Below are 13,788 nucleotides of genomic sequence, written 5' to 3' on the forward strand. Positions count from 1 at the left end.
GATTTAGAGGGCCTTATCATGAATCAACGATTCAATGATATATCGGCTCACGGCAGTGTTAGAGCAATTTTGCTATATATTCTTAATCAAGGTTTTTTGGGAAAAAGCCCAATGATAAAGTCACCAAGGAATGGTTGTGGGTGGTGGAGGACTTGGAGATTTATTATGCACTAATTGTTTACGAATTACTCTGATGTTTTGAAAATACTTTGACTCTGGTCGTCTTTTGGAACAATAAGTAAATGGTTTTCACTTATTTAAAATGAAATTTTTACTCGCTATTTTTGGGACGTAACAATTTATAGTCTCCCTCACCCCCTAGAGGGTATTTCTAGAAACCCTAGCCCCTTTCTTCTCATTTTGAGCTTAGTTCCACCTTGAGAGTTTATCTTTCTTTGTTTGGTGCATGAAGCTTGATGATCAAGATTTCCTTTAGATCATTAAAGTGAAGAGCAAGTGTAGATCCATAAAGTTCGCACCTTCCTTGGACCTTTATGAGTATAAAGCTTCAATCTTTCCTTCTTATTTGTTAGATCTTGCTTATTGTCCATTTTATACACTTTTATTCCTATTTTGGTAGTAAGCTTGGAGTTGAGACGACCCTGACTCCTTTAAATCACTTAGGGTTAAATGGACCATTTAGACTTGGAAAGTTGGTATCTTGTGCATGTTCTCTTAACCGTGCAAGTTGTGTGGACATTTTAGGTCTTTTGATGTTTAAACTTTAGATCTTGTTGGATTGGAGTGTCTTAATGGATAAAGCTTGAAACTTTATCCATTAATACATTGTTAAGGATCAGATCTGGAAGTTTAGGGGATTGACTTAATGAAATAAGTCATTTTGCCTTTTGATCATGGCATGGACACGACACGCCTTTCCCATACACGACATGCCTTTCTGAACCATCTGGAACGTGCTTGTTTAAGCTGAGAAACTCGATTGTCTTGTCTTCTAGTGAGCGTGGGTCGCCTGGTTGACCCAAAGTTGACTTTGTTGACTTTTTGGCTAAGTTTGACTTTAGGTCAAACTTTAGGGTTTTAAAGCTCATAAGTTGAGGTTGACCTTTTACTACATGTTTAGGTGGTTGTACCTGCCTTCACATTCTACAAGCTAAGGTGATTGTCAGTAAGATGAGTTTTTTCACTATACTATGTAGGACATTAGATGCTTGTTGTTTTTGTGACTCTTGCATTGTTGTTTGTATGTTAGAAAAAGCCCGTTGGACAAGGCCTGCTATTATGTTTATTGGGTGAGACCTGTGGACAAGGCTCGTTTATATGTTAGTTGGGCGAGGCCCATTTCAGTATGTAACATCTTAAAAAGCTCACTAAACTTTGTACTTATGGTTTTAAGTTTAAATGGTTTTGTTTTATTTAAAAATGAAAAAAAAAAAAAAAATCTCTGGGACGTTTCAAGAACACAATGGAGGACCGACTTTTAATAAAGATTGCAACATATTGAGATGAGAAGGGGACATGCACAAGTCGAACTTCACCCATTAACCTTATAATGAACAAAATATATATCAATTTCAATATACTTAGTTTTGGTTTGTTGTTCATTTGCAAAATATTTGATGTAAAAAATCAAATCTCAAATCTCATTTTGGAAATTAGGAGCATATTCAGCCCCAAGATTGACTAATCACCATTAAAGCTAATATTATACAAAATTAGCCCTAACTTTAATAAATGAATTAATAATTTTCTGGACTGGTGAAAACATCATATTAGAGAATAACAAGAAACTTTTGTATTAAGACAGGCAATTTTCTTTAACTTTGATGTGTCCTTTGCTTCGAATCAGATACGTGGAACATAAGCTGCAATGGAATGAAGCATTCATGTCAGTGAAAGGTCTAAAATACCCTCATTGTGACAAAAATAGAGAAAAGAAGTATATGAAATCAACAATCAGGAGGTATTTTGTTCAAAAATATGTTTTTGGAAGACACTGTAATATGTGAAGTGGAATGGTGAAATCCATCAGACATGGAATTTGAAATTCCATCCATTTGGCAATCAGACACGCCATGGAATGGAATCTCGAATTCTATGAAAAAATTACAATTTTTGCCCCAAATCAAATGCTAAAAAAGGTGATATTTTTTAAGAGGGTATAGAATATTGATGGTTTTTTACCTTTGTGCCCACATAAAATGTTACAAGCAAGCCAAAAAGAGTGGGTAGTCCTGGAAAAAGTAACAACATTTGATTTTATCAACTCCAGAGTAGATATGTGCAATAATTTGGGGAAAATAAAAATAAAAATAGAAATAGAAATAGAAATAGAAACCTTCTGTCTGAAGAAATACAGATTTTAGCCAACTTATGCCTGATGGTCCAATGACAAAGCCCACAAGGTTAGCCACCTGCCAAATAGATACAAGGGCAAAATGGTCATTTTCAAATTCTTTTAAACGAAACGACCATATCCATGGAAATCGACAAAGCATTGGGACCTAGATTTTTTTATATTATAATAAGTAAATAAAATATATAGTTCTTCCGACTCTACTGTGTACACTGGTTAATTATATTTAATAAAAGTTTTAATTGTAAAAATTAAAAGTTAAACCCAAATAAAAAAAAATAGTTGACTTTAAGACGAATAATAGATTTTATTAAAATTAAACTCATGAAATATTTGGAAAGCCGTAAATATTACATATAAGATAAAATTGGGTTAAATGATAATTTCTCATTGAGTCATTTCATTCCATGATGAGGATGGTTACAAAATAAGATACAGATAAAATAAAACAGTTTGTTTTAATACAGTGTCAGTGGAATGAAACATTCTATTCCTTTCATGATTCCAATGTACCAAACACTACCTAACGAATGAATATATGCATGAATTAGAATTAGTACTTTCTAGTTTTATGAAAGCAAGTGTTGTTATTTTCAGGAGCATAATAAGTAATATAAATAGGGTACAATTCAACATGACTAGTTTTATGAAAAGATAAAAAAAATAAAAGAATACAAACCATGAGACATGCGATTGTGATAGCACCAGCAACTGCACTAAGCTCACGCAAAATAAACTCCTTAAATACGTTATCAGCCTGCAAACAGAATCCAAATTTTATGGAATTGGAATCTCATAGTATTGTATAATGAGGGTATTTTGGTCTTTTAACAAATAAAAAAAACATAACTAAATTCCTTCTAGGAATCATGATACCCATCCAACTAACATAGAATTTGAAGGAATCAGACAGAATTGAATTCCGTCCATTCGGCCATGGAATGGAATCTCAAATTCCAATTACGCCATAAGAGATTACATAGTAAAAGTAGCAAGTGATTCATACAAACTCCTTAAAGCTTAAATGCTTTACAAAGTATGTTAGATCACTGAAGGTTGCTTAATTTTGCTCTATTAAAATTTATTACATCACCTTAAAAGAAGACGCTGCTGATTTCAAAATCATTTCAGGAATAAAGAATATGCATGTTAACCATGCCCATGACAGAAGTTTCCTGTCCATAGCATAAGCATAAACTCATTTATATTCGGGTAATTTCCACCAAAATTAAATATTAAATATATATACATAACATACCATTCGAGATCATGCCATATGGCAACAAATGTGAAGACAACCCACACATTTAAAAGCTTCCTTCCAGATCCCCCAAGAGGAATGTACATATACCTATAAATATAATCATAAAATAAAATAAATAAAGTGTGTTTTTGTCATTCTTGATTTTAAAAGACAAGACATATATATATATAAGCTTTTACCTGACAAGCCATTTGTTGAAGGAAGCATGCCAATTTTTCCAAAAGCTTTCCAAGTTGTAGCAGTTGTTTACACACCGTGGCATATTCTCAGGGGCTTCAATCCCACTTACCTTCCCATATAACCATCAATTATTAGCTCCAATATATATATATATATATATATATATATATATATATATATATATATATATATATATATATATATATATATATATATATATATAACCAAACTAAGGTAATAAGTCGTATGAATATGGCATTAAAATAAAGGCCATTTTACTTACCAGTGCCCAAAATCGGAAGTAACGCCATATGAGGAAAAATTTGAGCCACATGAAGTTTAGGACCTGTATGTGGTTAAATGATGCAGCAGCATAAGACAGTGAGTGTATTATTAATAAGTGAGGTGGTGAAATTAAGTAAGTCTCACCCCATATCCAATAATGAAGACTTCCATAGGTGATAACTGTTTCCAGATTCCACTACAGACACAAAGTTAGATAATACTACAGTATGAATATGGGATATGTTGTTATTTATATATATAGATATAGATATAGATATAGACTCACACACCTGATGGCAAAGGCATTGTAATAGAAAAAGTGTGTCATGATTTCCATAAGTAAGAGGCTAAGGACCCAACGAAAACCATACCAAGCCACTTGTTTCAGTGTATAACTCTTCTGAGGTGTATCCAGCTGCCACATCATACATCAGATTCTTGTGAGTTGATTTCCCAAAGTAACAGATAGAATGTTTTTGGAAGAAATCACAATCTGTAAACCAAATGGAATGGAAATTGTGAAGTTGATGAAGAATAGAGAAAACCTGGGAAGCAAATGCATTGAAGCTTATAATAGGTCCAGCAATATAGAGAGGTGCATATAGCAAATAACATAGGTATATGGTATATGACAACTTGTCAATCCCCACACTTCTCTCCTGTTAAAACAAATATTAATATTATTTTTAGAATAACACTCGTACTAATGCCATAACAATAATTTACTTACCTGTAACATTCTGTAACATGTTTTTCCTGAAGAACATGTGTTGCAGTGTCGGATGTGCTTCTGCAATCACCAGACACAAATTAAAATCCCAAACAAGGCAACATAATTAAGAAAAAGAAGATATTTCTATTAGGAAAAGATAATATATATCTATATATGTATACCTCTTGATCAACATAAGGATTATGATCTGACCAATGGTAGTCATACCCAAAGCTTATCATGCGCAAAACAACTGCCAGAAAGGAATAAAAGGAAACTGTGTGAGAAAAGAAAAAAGTCAACTACACATCATAGTCCCTTCTCGAAGTCAAATTCAATTAAAATGTAAAGAAATCGACATGTTCTTTGTTAATTGTTATGGAAGCAGCAATAAGTACAAGTTAAAGCAGATATGCCATGTAAAGGCAGAGAGAGATAATAATAATAATAATACCAAAGTTAAAGCAGATATGCCATCTAAAGGTACCCTTAAACTTATCCAAGTGAGCCCAACGATCTCTGCAAGTGCATTCCCAAAATAAATATAAATCCATACATGATAACACAGCACAGAGTGATTAAAAAATTTAATGAAGCTACAAAATGAGAAGAAATTAACACACCCAAAACTGGCGAATGAGTATCCCTCATAAACACGGTTACAAAGAAGAAATGATAAGTTGAAGACCCAAAGTATAAATGGGAAGTATTTTGTGCGTCCAAATATCTGCAATGTAGATCATTTGTTGATATGAAATGGCATTATAACTACATGAGTCAAAAGCAAAAAACACACACGTTAAAGTGTACCTTAACCAAAAGGAAATTCGTTGATGCAATTGCAAGGATAAAAAAGATGCTGCATTGGGATTGGGATGAAATATTAGGTGTCAAAAAGTGGAAGTCAAAATCAAGATTGTTTTAGAATAAAGTTACTCCTACAGAACCAATGGTGCAATTTTGAAAATACAAAACCAAAAATACCCATGTCTGTTTGTTTTGAATTTTGAATATGAAAAGTATAATGTTTTGAAATCTAGGGGTAAAAGACATACAATGCTCCATGGAGATATGACAAATATGCCAATGAAATCAAAAGCCAAACAACAGACATCCCCTCTGCCTTTAAATCATAGCATGCCCTTACAGTGTTAGCCATCAATGTAAAAACTCCAAAAACAAAGGTTAGAATCGGCAAATTACTGCGGAAATTTCTCCATTGTGCATCAGAGGCATCCTGCAAAGAATTATTTTATTATTGAGAGATTATTATTATTATTATTATTATTAAGTTAAATAACATGTCTCTAATCATCATATCAAAGAGTTACATTACATTAAGTTGAGTTGAGATCAATCCAGGCCGTAGACCATATAGCTTGTTGTAATTATCTGTTATATCAATATATGTCAAAATTAGAGATGAATTAGCAAATAGAAAATAACAAGGGGATGGGATTTTGACTTTGTATTATATTAAGAAAAAAAAGTAGAACAAACCCATAGAAATTGGATAGTAGCTAACTAAACATAAATCTACATCTAAACACATGTATACAGAGTGAGTGTGTGTGTGTGTGTGAGAGAGAGAGAGAGAGTACCATGGGACAGCTGCAGGGAATACCGAATGACGATGATGTAGAAGATAGCTGCATAAACAAGTATAAATACGAGCTCTCTTTGCTTCCAGGAATTATTCATGCCACCTTTGACCAAAAAATGATCTCACACTGCAGATGCAGATGTTGACAGTTAAATGAAGAAAACGTTAAAAGTCAACTTTTCATTTTCAGATAGATAGATAGATAGACAGACAGATAGATGTATTGGAACTTAGGGCCAACAAATTTACTAACCGGAATTGCTGACGTGGCTGTGCGTGAAATAGACTGATGTGAACAAAAATCTGAATGATATGTTTTGTTCAACTCTTTTGATTTGTTCAAGACATAATCCACCTCACCTCGCAAAACCACTAGCGATAATATCGGAGGCAGAAAATAAAGATATATTGTTAAACACTTGAAAATTGCCTAAAATCACTTTACATTTAGGAGATCGGTTTCACTATTAAAACAAGTTTGAAATGGTGTTTGAATGACATTCCTTTGCTACGAGACTTTAAGCAATTCTATAAAAATAAAATAAAGTAAGGGTATGTTTGGCAGGATCTGAATTTTTAACATGTTGTTTGGTTGGAACCTTTGAATTTTTGTGTTGAAAGATAAAAATGACAATTTTACTCTTCTGCATCATTTCTTTCAATTATAAAATTGTACTTCTAAACTTTTGCTTATTAAGACATTGTACTTTGAATATTATAACCAATTCTAGCATTCTAATTTGATAGAAATAAGTACAATGCTATAACAAAGCTAAATGGAGAAGTTTTAATTTCAATAATACAAAGCAATTTTACATGTTTAATAATGTAACAACCAATTTTCCTACAATAAAATAAAATATGAATATAACCTAATACATTCCTCTCTAGCATGCACACCGTTTTTTGCTGCACAAGAAGTAATCAATTCGCATACACCAATGACTTCTTAAATAATTATAAAAATAATAATAATAATAATAATATAAACACCAATCATTCCATCCATTCATCTACAAGTCCAGTTAATTCGCATTCCAAAACTGACACCAACATCTTGACAATTGAAGTACACAAATGAAACACCGACATTCAAAACCTGTGCAAAAAATAATGTATTCTATCACCATATGAAAATTTCATCTGCCAACTATGTGGTTATGACTATCTAAGACATAACTTGATGCAGATTACTTGAAAGAAACAAGGAAAGAAGAATCCATATGCGTGGAATAACTGCATTATTGCAATGATAAACACCTAAAATCACGAAAAACAACCCTCTAAACTCGATCAATCAACCAAAAACCCGGACAAATCCGAAGGAAGAACACAGCTCCAGAAAAAAACATCTCCAACTCTAAAAATCGAGTTTTAGGGCTTCTTATTTCAGAAGAAAAAATAAACTAAACAACAACCATCTATGAATTGATAATCGAGTTTTAGGGCAAGAAAGAAAAAACCTTACCTAGAACCGGTGGGAGGGAGAAGGGGCGGTGGTTTCGGAGTCGCTGCCGGGACTGTCGGCGTCGGTGGCGGGGCTGGCGTCGTTGGCGGAGGGAGGCCGGCGGAATGTTGTAGATCGGAGATGGAGCGGGAGGGAGTATGGGATGGTGGTGTTGATGGAATAACACCTAGTTTTTGTGTTCATGAGTTCAAAAAAAAAAAAAAAAAAAAAAAAACAAAACGTCTTTTATGAGTGGAAAAAAAACAAATACAAAACAAACCAAAAATTACAGTTTTATCCTATTTTTAGCAATCATTCTATATTTAAAAAAAAGATTGAGAATGGGGAATTATTCTCAGTCACTCATTTATATAAGCATAAAAAGACATGGTGGCAAACTTGTAAATATGTTAATAACCTTCAATGTCAAATACGTAACTATAGAGATTTCGATAACAGTTCGTTCATCCTCAAAATTCTTCCTCCAACCTTCAACAATCATCCAAATTTCTTCAACTAAACCATCATCAATGTCATCCAGTGTTAATCAGTCATCAATATTCGTAGATGGGAGGTTCGTCGTTCAAGACAAATTCGCAACCCAAATTCATCAATTTCATCGATTTGTTAAAGTTTGGAACTGGAATTTCCCAGATTCGCAAACGAAATCAGTTGGAATCGGAATTTCTTCGTTGTTCATGAAATTGGAATCGGAGTTCTTGACTCGCAGTCATGGTCGACATTGAAGGACTCAGAATCGATACTCACAGGTTCCCAATATGATTTTCGGAAATCAAAATCAAAATGAGAAATCGATCAGACATAGGTGTCGCATCTGAAGTTGAAATCGGAAGTATATGATGATTTGGAATTGATAACTTGATGTTTTTAACATTTTTAAAATAGTTAACTTGTATGCATTCCAACTGTTTGATGAAATGCATAAACTAAATTACCACGTTATATTCCTATATGAATATGTTTTCTCGCTTGAATCAGTATATGGTTATTAAAACAAAAAAACGAATATGCAAGTCTGTATGTTATTCATATGTGAATAACATATAAAAATTATATATATTTGTGAAAACACATTGTAATATTCATATGTGAATATACTGTGTAATATTCATAGGTGAATATATCATCTAATATTCACAAGTGAATATACTATGTATTATTCACATGTGATATACCATGTAATACTATGTAATATTCAGACATGAAAATATTATCTAATATTCATAAGTGAATATATCATCTAATATTCACAAGTGAATATACTATGTAATATTCACAAGTGAATGAATCGTCTAATATTTAAATATGAATATACTATGTTTAGTATATGCTATATTCATATATGAATTATACTTAAAATGTAAAAAAAAAAAATTAATCATAGTTTTTGTTCATAAGTGAATAACGAATGTACTATAGAAAAAACTTGATTCATTTTTATTCACTTATTAATAATGATAGCTGAAAATATAAAAAAATAAATTTTTTATTTTATTTTAAAACTATATCAATATAGATGTCTATTTGTAGAGAATAAAAAATCATGAATTTTGGTATATTTAAAATAATTTTTCGATAAAATTAGCTTCTTAAAAATTTAAAAAAAAACGAAAAAGACTATGTTTTGTATATATTAAGGTAATAATTAACATAGTTTAAGGAAATATGTTTTGTTGGAAAACACATGTCTATTCTTTTCCCATTTCCGTTGGTACGACGGAGACTTTTGCGGCAAAAATAAATAAGTGGCTGAGAATGATTCCCCCATTCTCAACTTTTTTTTTCTCAATTGAACTCTCATATATATATATATATATATATATATATATATATATATATATATATATATATATATATATATATATATATATATATATATATATATAGTTATTTTGAGAATTCAATGTTTCCTGATAACTAAAAGTGTAGCGTTGGATCAAAATTAATTCGTTAAGGACATGATCGTCATCTTACCAATCTCATTTTATGCTTAAATTTTTTGTGTTATTTAATATATTAATATAAATGTCTAAAAATTAATAAAATAACTCAAAATTTTGGATTTATTTAAAAAAAAAAACATATTTTTCAATTTTTTTAATTTTTTTCAAAAAACATGAATTTTTCAAAAAAAAAAAAAAATATATTTTTTAAAAAACTGCATCTTTTTTTCAAAAAAAAAATGTATTTTTTTTTAAAAAAAAAACTACATCTTTTTTTCAAAAAAATGCTTTTTTTTTAAACTGCATTTTTTCTAAAAAAAAATTGTATTTTTTTTTTCAAAAAACTGTATTTTTTTTCCAGTCAAAACTGCATTTTTTAACAAAAAAAAAATCAACGTTTTAGGTGCATATATGCATATTTTTTCAAATGCATATATGCATATTTCTTATACTATAATATTCGTAAGTAAATTATAAAAAATCTCATTTTTATTAATCAATCTATAAACATAATACAAGTATTTTATTCGATACAAAATAAAATATAAAAAAACTACAAAGATTCACGGTGTTATCATTTCTTCATATCAAGATTTTCATATTTTCTTCAATTTATCATTTTTCAATTTCTTCAATATTTCCAACAAATTCTTCAAAACCTACAAGAAAGTTTTAAAAAAAATTGGTTAATGCAATAACACTCAAAAAAATGCACAAGTATATATCTTGTAAGATTCGCATGTGATTATATCATGTAAGATTCAAATGTGATTATATAATATGATATTCACATGTGATTGTATCTTTTAAGATTCAAATGTGAAATTCACAATAAAATTAAAAAAAAAAATTAACAAAGACCACTCACACAAAATGCATGTGTGCATATTGACGTAATTCATATGTGATTCACTAGTGATTTACATGTGAATCACATGTAACTGATATGTGATTCACTTGTGATTTACATGTGATTAATATGTGAATTACATGTAATTTATATATGAATCATATATGAATCACATGTGATTTACATGTGAACCACATGTAATTCATATGTGAATTAGATATTATATACAAGTAAATCACATGTAATTTATATGTGATTCACTTGTGATTTACATGTGAATCACAAGTGAATCATATGTGAACTACATGTAATTCATATGTGAATTTCATGTAATTCATATGTGAATTACATGTAATTCATATGTGAATCACTTGTGATTTACATGTGAATCACACGTACTTCATATGTGAATTACATGTAATTTATATATGAATCATGTGTGAATTACATGTGATTTATATATGAATCATGTGTGAATTACATGTGATTTATATATGAATCATGTGTGAATTACATGTGAATCACATGTAATTCTTATGTGATTTACATGTAATTCATAATTACATGTGAAACACATGTAATTCATATGTGATTTACTTGTGATTTACATATGAATCACATGTAATTCACATATGAATTACATGTGATTTACTTATAATCGTCACACCATGATCCAGACAAATACAAAAATTCAAGAAAATTCGAACATGAACCATTATCAATTATGATTGACCTGATAGAAGAGTTGTTGGATGACACTTTGAATCATATCGATATGGAGATCATTGTTCTTCTTCTAAGTATTGTTCTTCCATTTTTACGGTTGAGTTATCATGCATATCTCATTTTATATTGCATTGCTTCCTGTGAATGCAATCTGTAAAACATGCTTCCTTCCATGCATCTCCAAAGGCATGTTATGTAACATATGAATTAGTTCCCATTTATGCAACCTACTTTGTTTTCCACCAAATATTTTGTACCTTTATGAATGGGTTATGAGTGGGATTGATATTTTTATTATTTGACAAGCCACGTCTATTAAGAGGCTAATTTGTACCCTTATGGGTGTTCTTAGTGATGGCTTAATGTGTTAAGTGGTCAAAAAGCCTTTGAAATCCAAAGCTAGAAAATTCAGCAAAAATTACAAATATGTCCCTTTATTGGAAAAATTATAGAAAAATCACTAGGAATCGAATTAATGATCCGTAAACTTTCAAAGTTTCCATTTTGAATCTAGTTTATCCATAATTTTTCCATAATCTGTTGTTGCTTCTAACTTAGGTGAAAATCACATTTTTCACCAGCTGGTCAGAATTTAGCTGCATTGATAGACAGTTTTGTAAAAATCATATAAAATTGTAGAAAAATCGTTTGGACCTTCAAAAGTACATTCTGAAAAAGATAAAAGTCTGAACTTCTGGAATATGAAATAAAAACAGAAGTTATACAGGTTTCAAGTGTGCTAAAACAGCTTTAAACAGTGGTTGTTTTGGGTCCAAAACTGAGAATTTTAATTGTTAGTTGATTTAGGTGTTTTGGCTCATGATTTATAAGTTGTGAATACTGTTTTTTGATGTATAGAAATCAAATGTAGACGTGATATTTTAATTTATATGTATTAGTTAATTAATACATATAAATCAAATGGCTGAACCAATAAAGCCAATTGCATGCCAGATGTGTTTAAAAGATCTGAAGTGCAAGGAATCTAAACAAACAACAACAAAATCAATCTTACATTAAAACATTTCACAAGAAAAGTAGATGAAAATGAAAGACATTAAGACAACATGTATCACCTGATTAATGGTGCACTTCATGTACCTAGGGCTGCAATTTTCATGTATCACCTGATTAATGGTGCACCTCTTGCCATAACTATAAACAATTCCCAACTGTCCTTCTTAAACTAGAAGTAGTATACCATATATCCTTTGTATACATTCCACAATTCAATATGCTAGTTGTTTTCAACAATACTCTACTACAGACATATATGATATACTAGAAGAAAAGAAAACAAAATAGTCAAAGAGGTCAAACAGAAGTCAAAGTTGGAGTGAAAAGTCAACCGAAGTTGTTAGCATGTAGCTAATGGGTTAGTTACACAACAAAATAGTTACCAGTGTGACTTCATATAGAGAGATTGGAGAAGAGATTAGATCATTCTTGAATTATAGTCATCAAAATAAGCATTATGTTTCTTGCCTAATTTCTGTAAATTCTTTTTTTTTTTCTATCAATAGTCATCAATATTTTCAGGATGCATAAGTAAGGTGTAACATCAATATTAATTACATATCGGTTTATAAAATACTCAACAAGTACGCCTAAATCCCCTTTCGAAAGTCAACGAACAAAAGAGACTGAAACAAGTACTGGTTGATCATTTTACTAAAAATCCATCATCAATATGTGATATTAATATATAATGAAGTCTTAACATGTTCCATAAACCTTGTTCCAGCTATCATTTGGTTGACATCAAATTCTCAATTTCATTAATTACCATTTCTAATTCACTCTAAACACCATTACCCAATTTAACACAGAATTGACAAGATTAAGTCAGCAAACACAATCTCAACTCAACTTGTCTTGACTTAGCTTACATCCCAACAACTAATCATCTTACCAACATTAATTTAACACAACTTAAACAAAAACATAATCATACCTTGACAAAAACATAATTGACATGATTAGATTTTGAAACCGAAACACATGTGAAGAAATCAGTCAACGACTTGAGCAGCCAACGCCGATTGAACCTCTAAATCGGGAGGTCCGACGCGATAGAACCTCTGGTTGATTTGTTATGGTACCGAACTCCGAGAGAGAAGAAGGATGTGATTTACCCCTGAGGATCATCTTCTCTAATCAAATATTCCAGAATTGAGGATCGTCGATCTTCTCCAATACTCTAGATCTGGTGAAGCTTCAATCGACGCCAAAAAAGGAGAATGAGGAGTAGTTGTCGCGGCTTGCGGTGGAGAAAAAGGAAATCGATTCCAATTTCCAGATCAATGGCGACTAAAGACAACGACGATGAGGAAGAGGTGAAGAACATGAGCGAAGAGAGAGAACGGTGGGGGTTGAATCAGGGTAATTTATCACTAAAATGCCCCTGAATCATTTAATTATCATGCCCCCGTGTTGTTGTTTT

General features: G+C 31.0%; 1 protein-coding gene across 1 annotated transcript; it reads right to left on the minus strand.

Annotated features, from left to right (window-relative positions):
• Positions 1 to 1,483: 1,483 nt before the first annotated feature.
• LOC145052042 (MBOAT (membrane bound O-acyl transferase) family protein) lies at positions 1,484 to 8,029 on the minus strand. Its single transcript, XM_078999859.1, has 21 exons — positions 7,827 to 8,029; positions 6,612 to 6,730; positions 6,357 to 6,485; positions 6,092 to 6,147; positions 5,811 to 5,992; positions 5,566 to 5,614; positions 5,379 to 5,482; positions 5,210 to 5,274; positions 4,938 to 5,008; positions 4,774 to 4,833; positions 4,589 to 4,702; positions 4,334 to 4,458; positions 4,188 to 4,239; positions 4,042 to 4,104; positions 3,758 to 3,867; positions 3,573 to 3,665; positions 3,408 to 3,489; positions 2,994 to 3,071; positions 2,297 to 2,372; positions 2,143 to 2,192; positions 1,484 to 1,823 (listed from the first exon to the last, which is right to left on the minus strand). The coding sequence occupies exons 3-21, from the start codon at positions 6,454 to 6,456 to the stop codon at positions 1,776 to 1,778; spliced, it is 1,578 nt and encodes a 525-aa protein (XP_078855985.1). The 5' UTR covers positions 6,457 to 6,485; positions 6,612 to 6,730; positions 7,827 to 8,029; the 3' UTR covers positions 1,484 to 1,775.
• Positions 8,030 to 13,788: the final 5,759 nt, after the last annotated feature.

Source organism: Lactuca serriola, chromosome 5 (genome assembly GCF_051521515.1).
Source record: "Lactuca serriola cultivar US96UC23 chromosome 5, Lser_US96UC23_V15, whole genome shotgun sequence".
Lineage (NCBI taxonomy): Eukaryota > Viridiplantae > Streptophyta > Magnoliopsida > Asterales > Asteraceae > Lactuca > Lactuca serriola.

What these genes read in the sequence shown, in the direction of transcription:
- LOC145052042 (XM_078999859.1), bottom strand. Translation starts at nt 6,456, where the DNA reads ATGAATAATTCCTGGAAGCAAAGAGAGCTCGTATTTATACTTGTTTAT. An exon ending in CATGTTACAGAATGTTACAG is followed by an intron (nt 4,703 to 4,773) that starts GTAAGTAAATTA and finishes TTGTTTTAACAG; the next exon opens with GAGAGAAGTGTGGGGATTGA. An exon ending in TTCAACAAATGGCTTGTCAG is followed by an intron (nt 3,666 to 3,757) that starts GTAAAAGCTTAT and finishes TTATATTTATAG; the next exon opens with GTATATGTACATTCCTCTTG.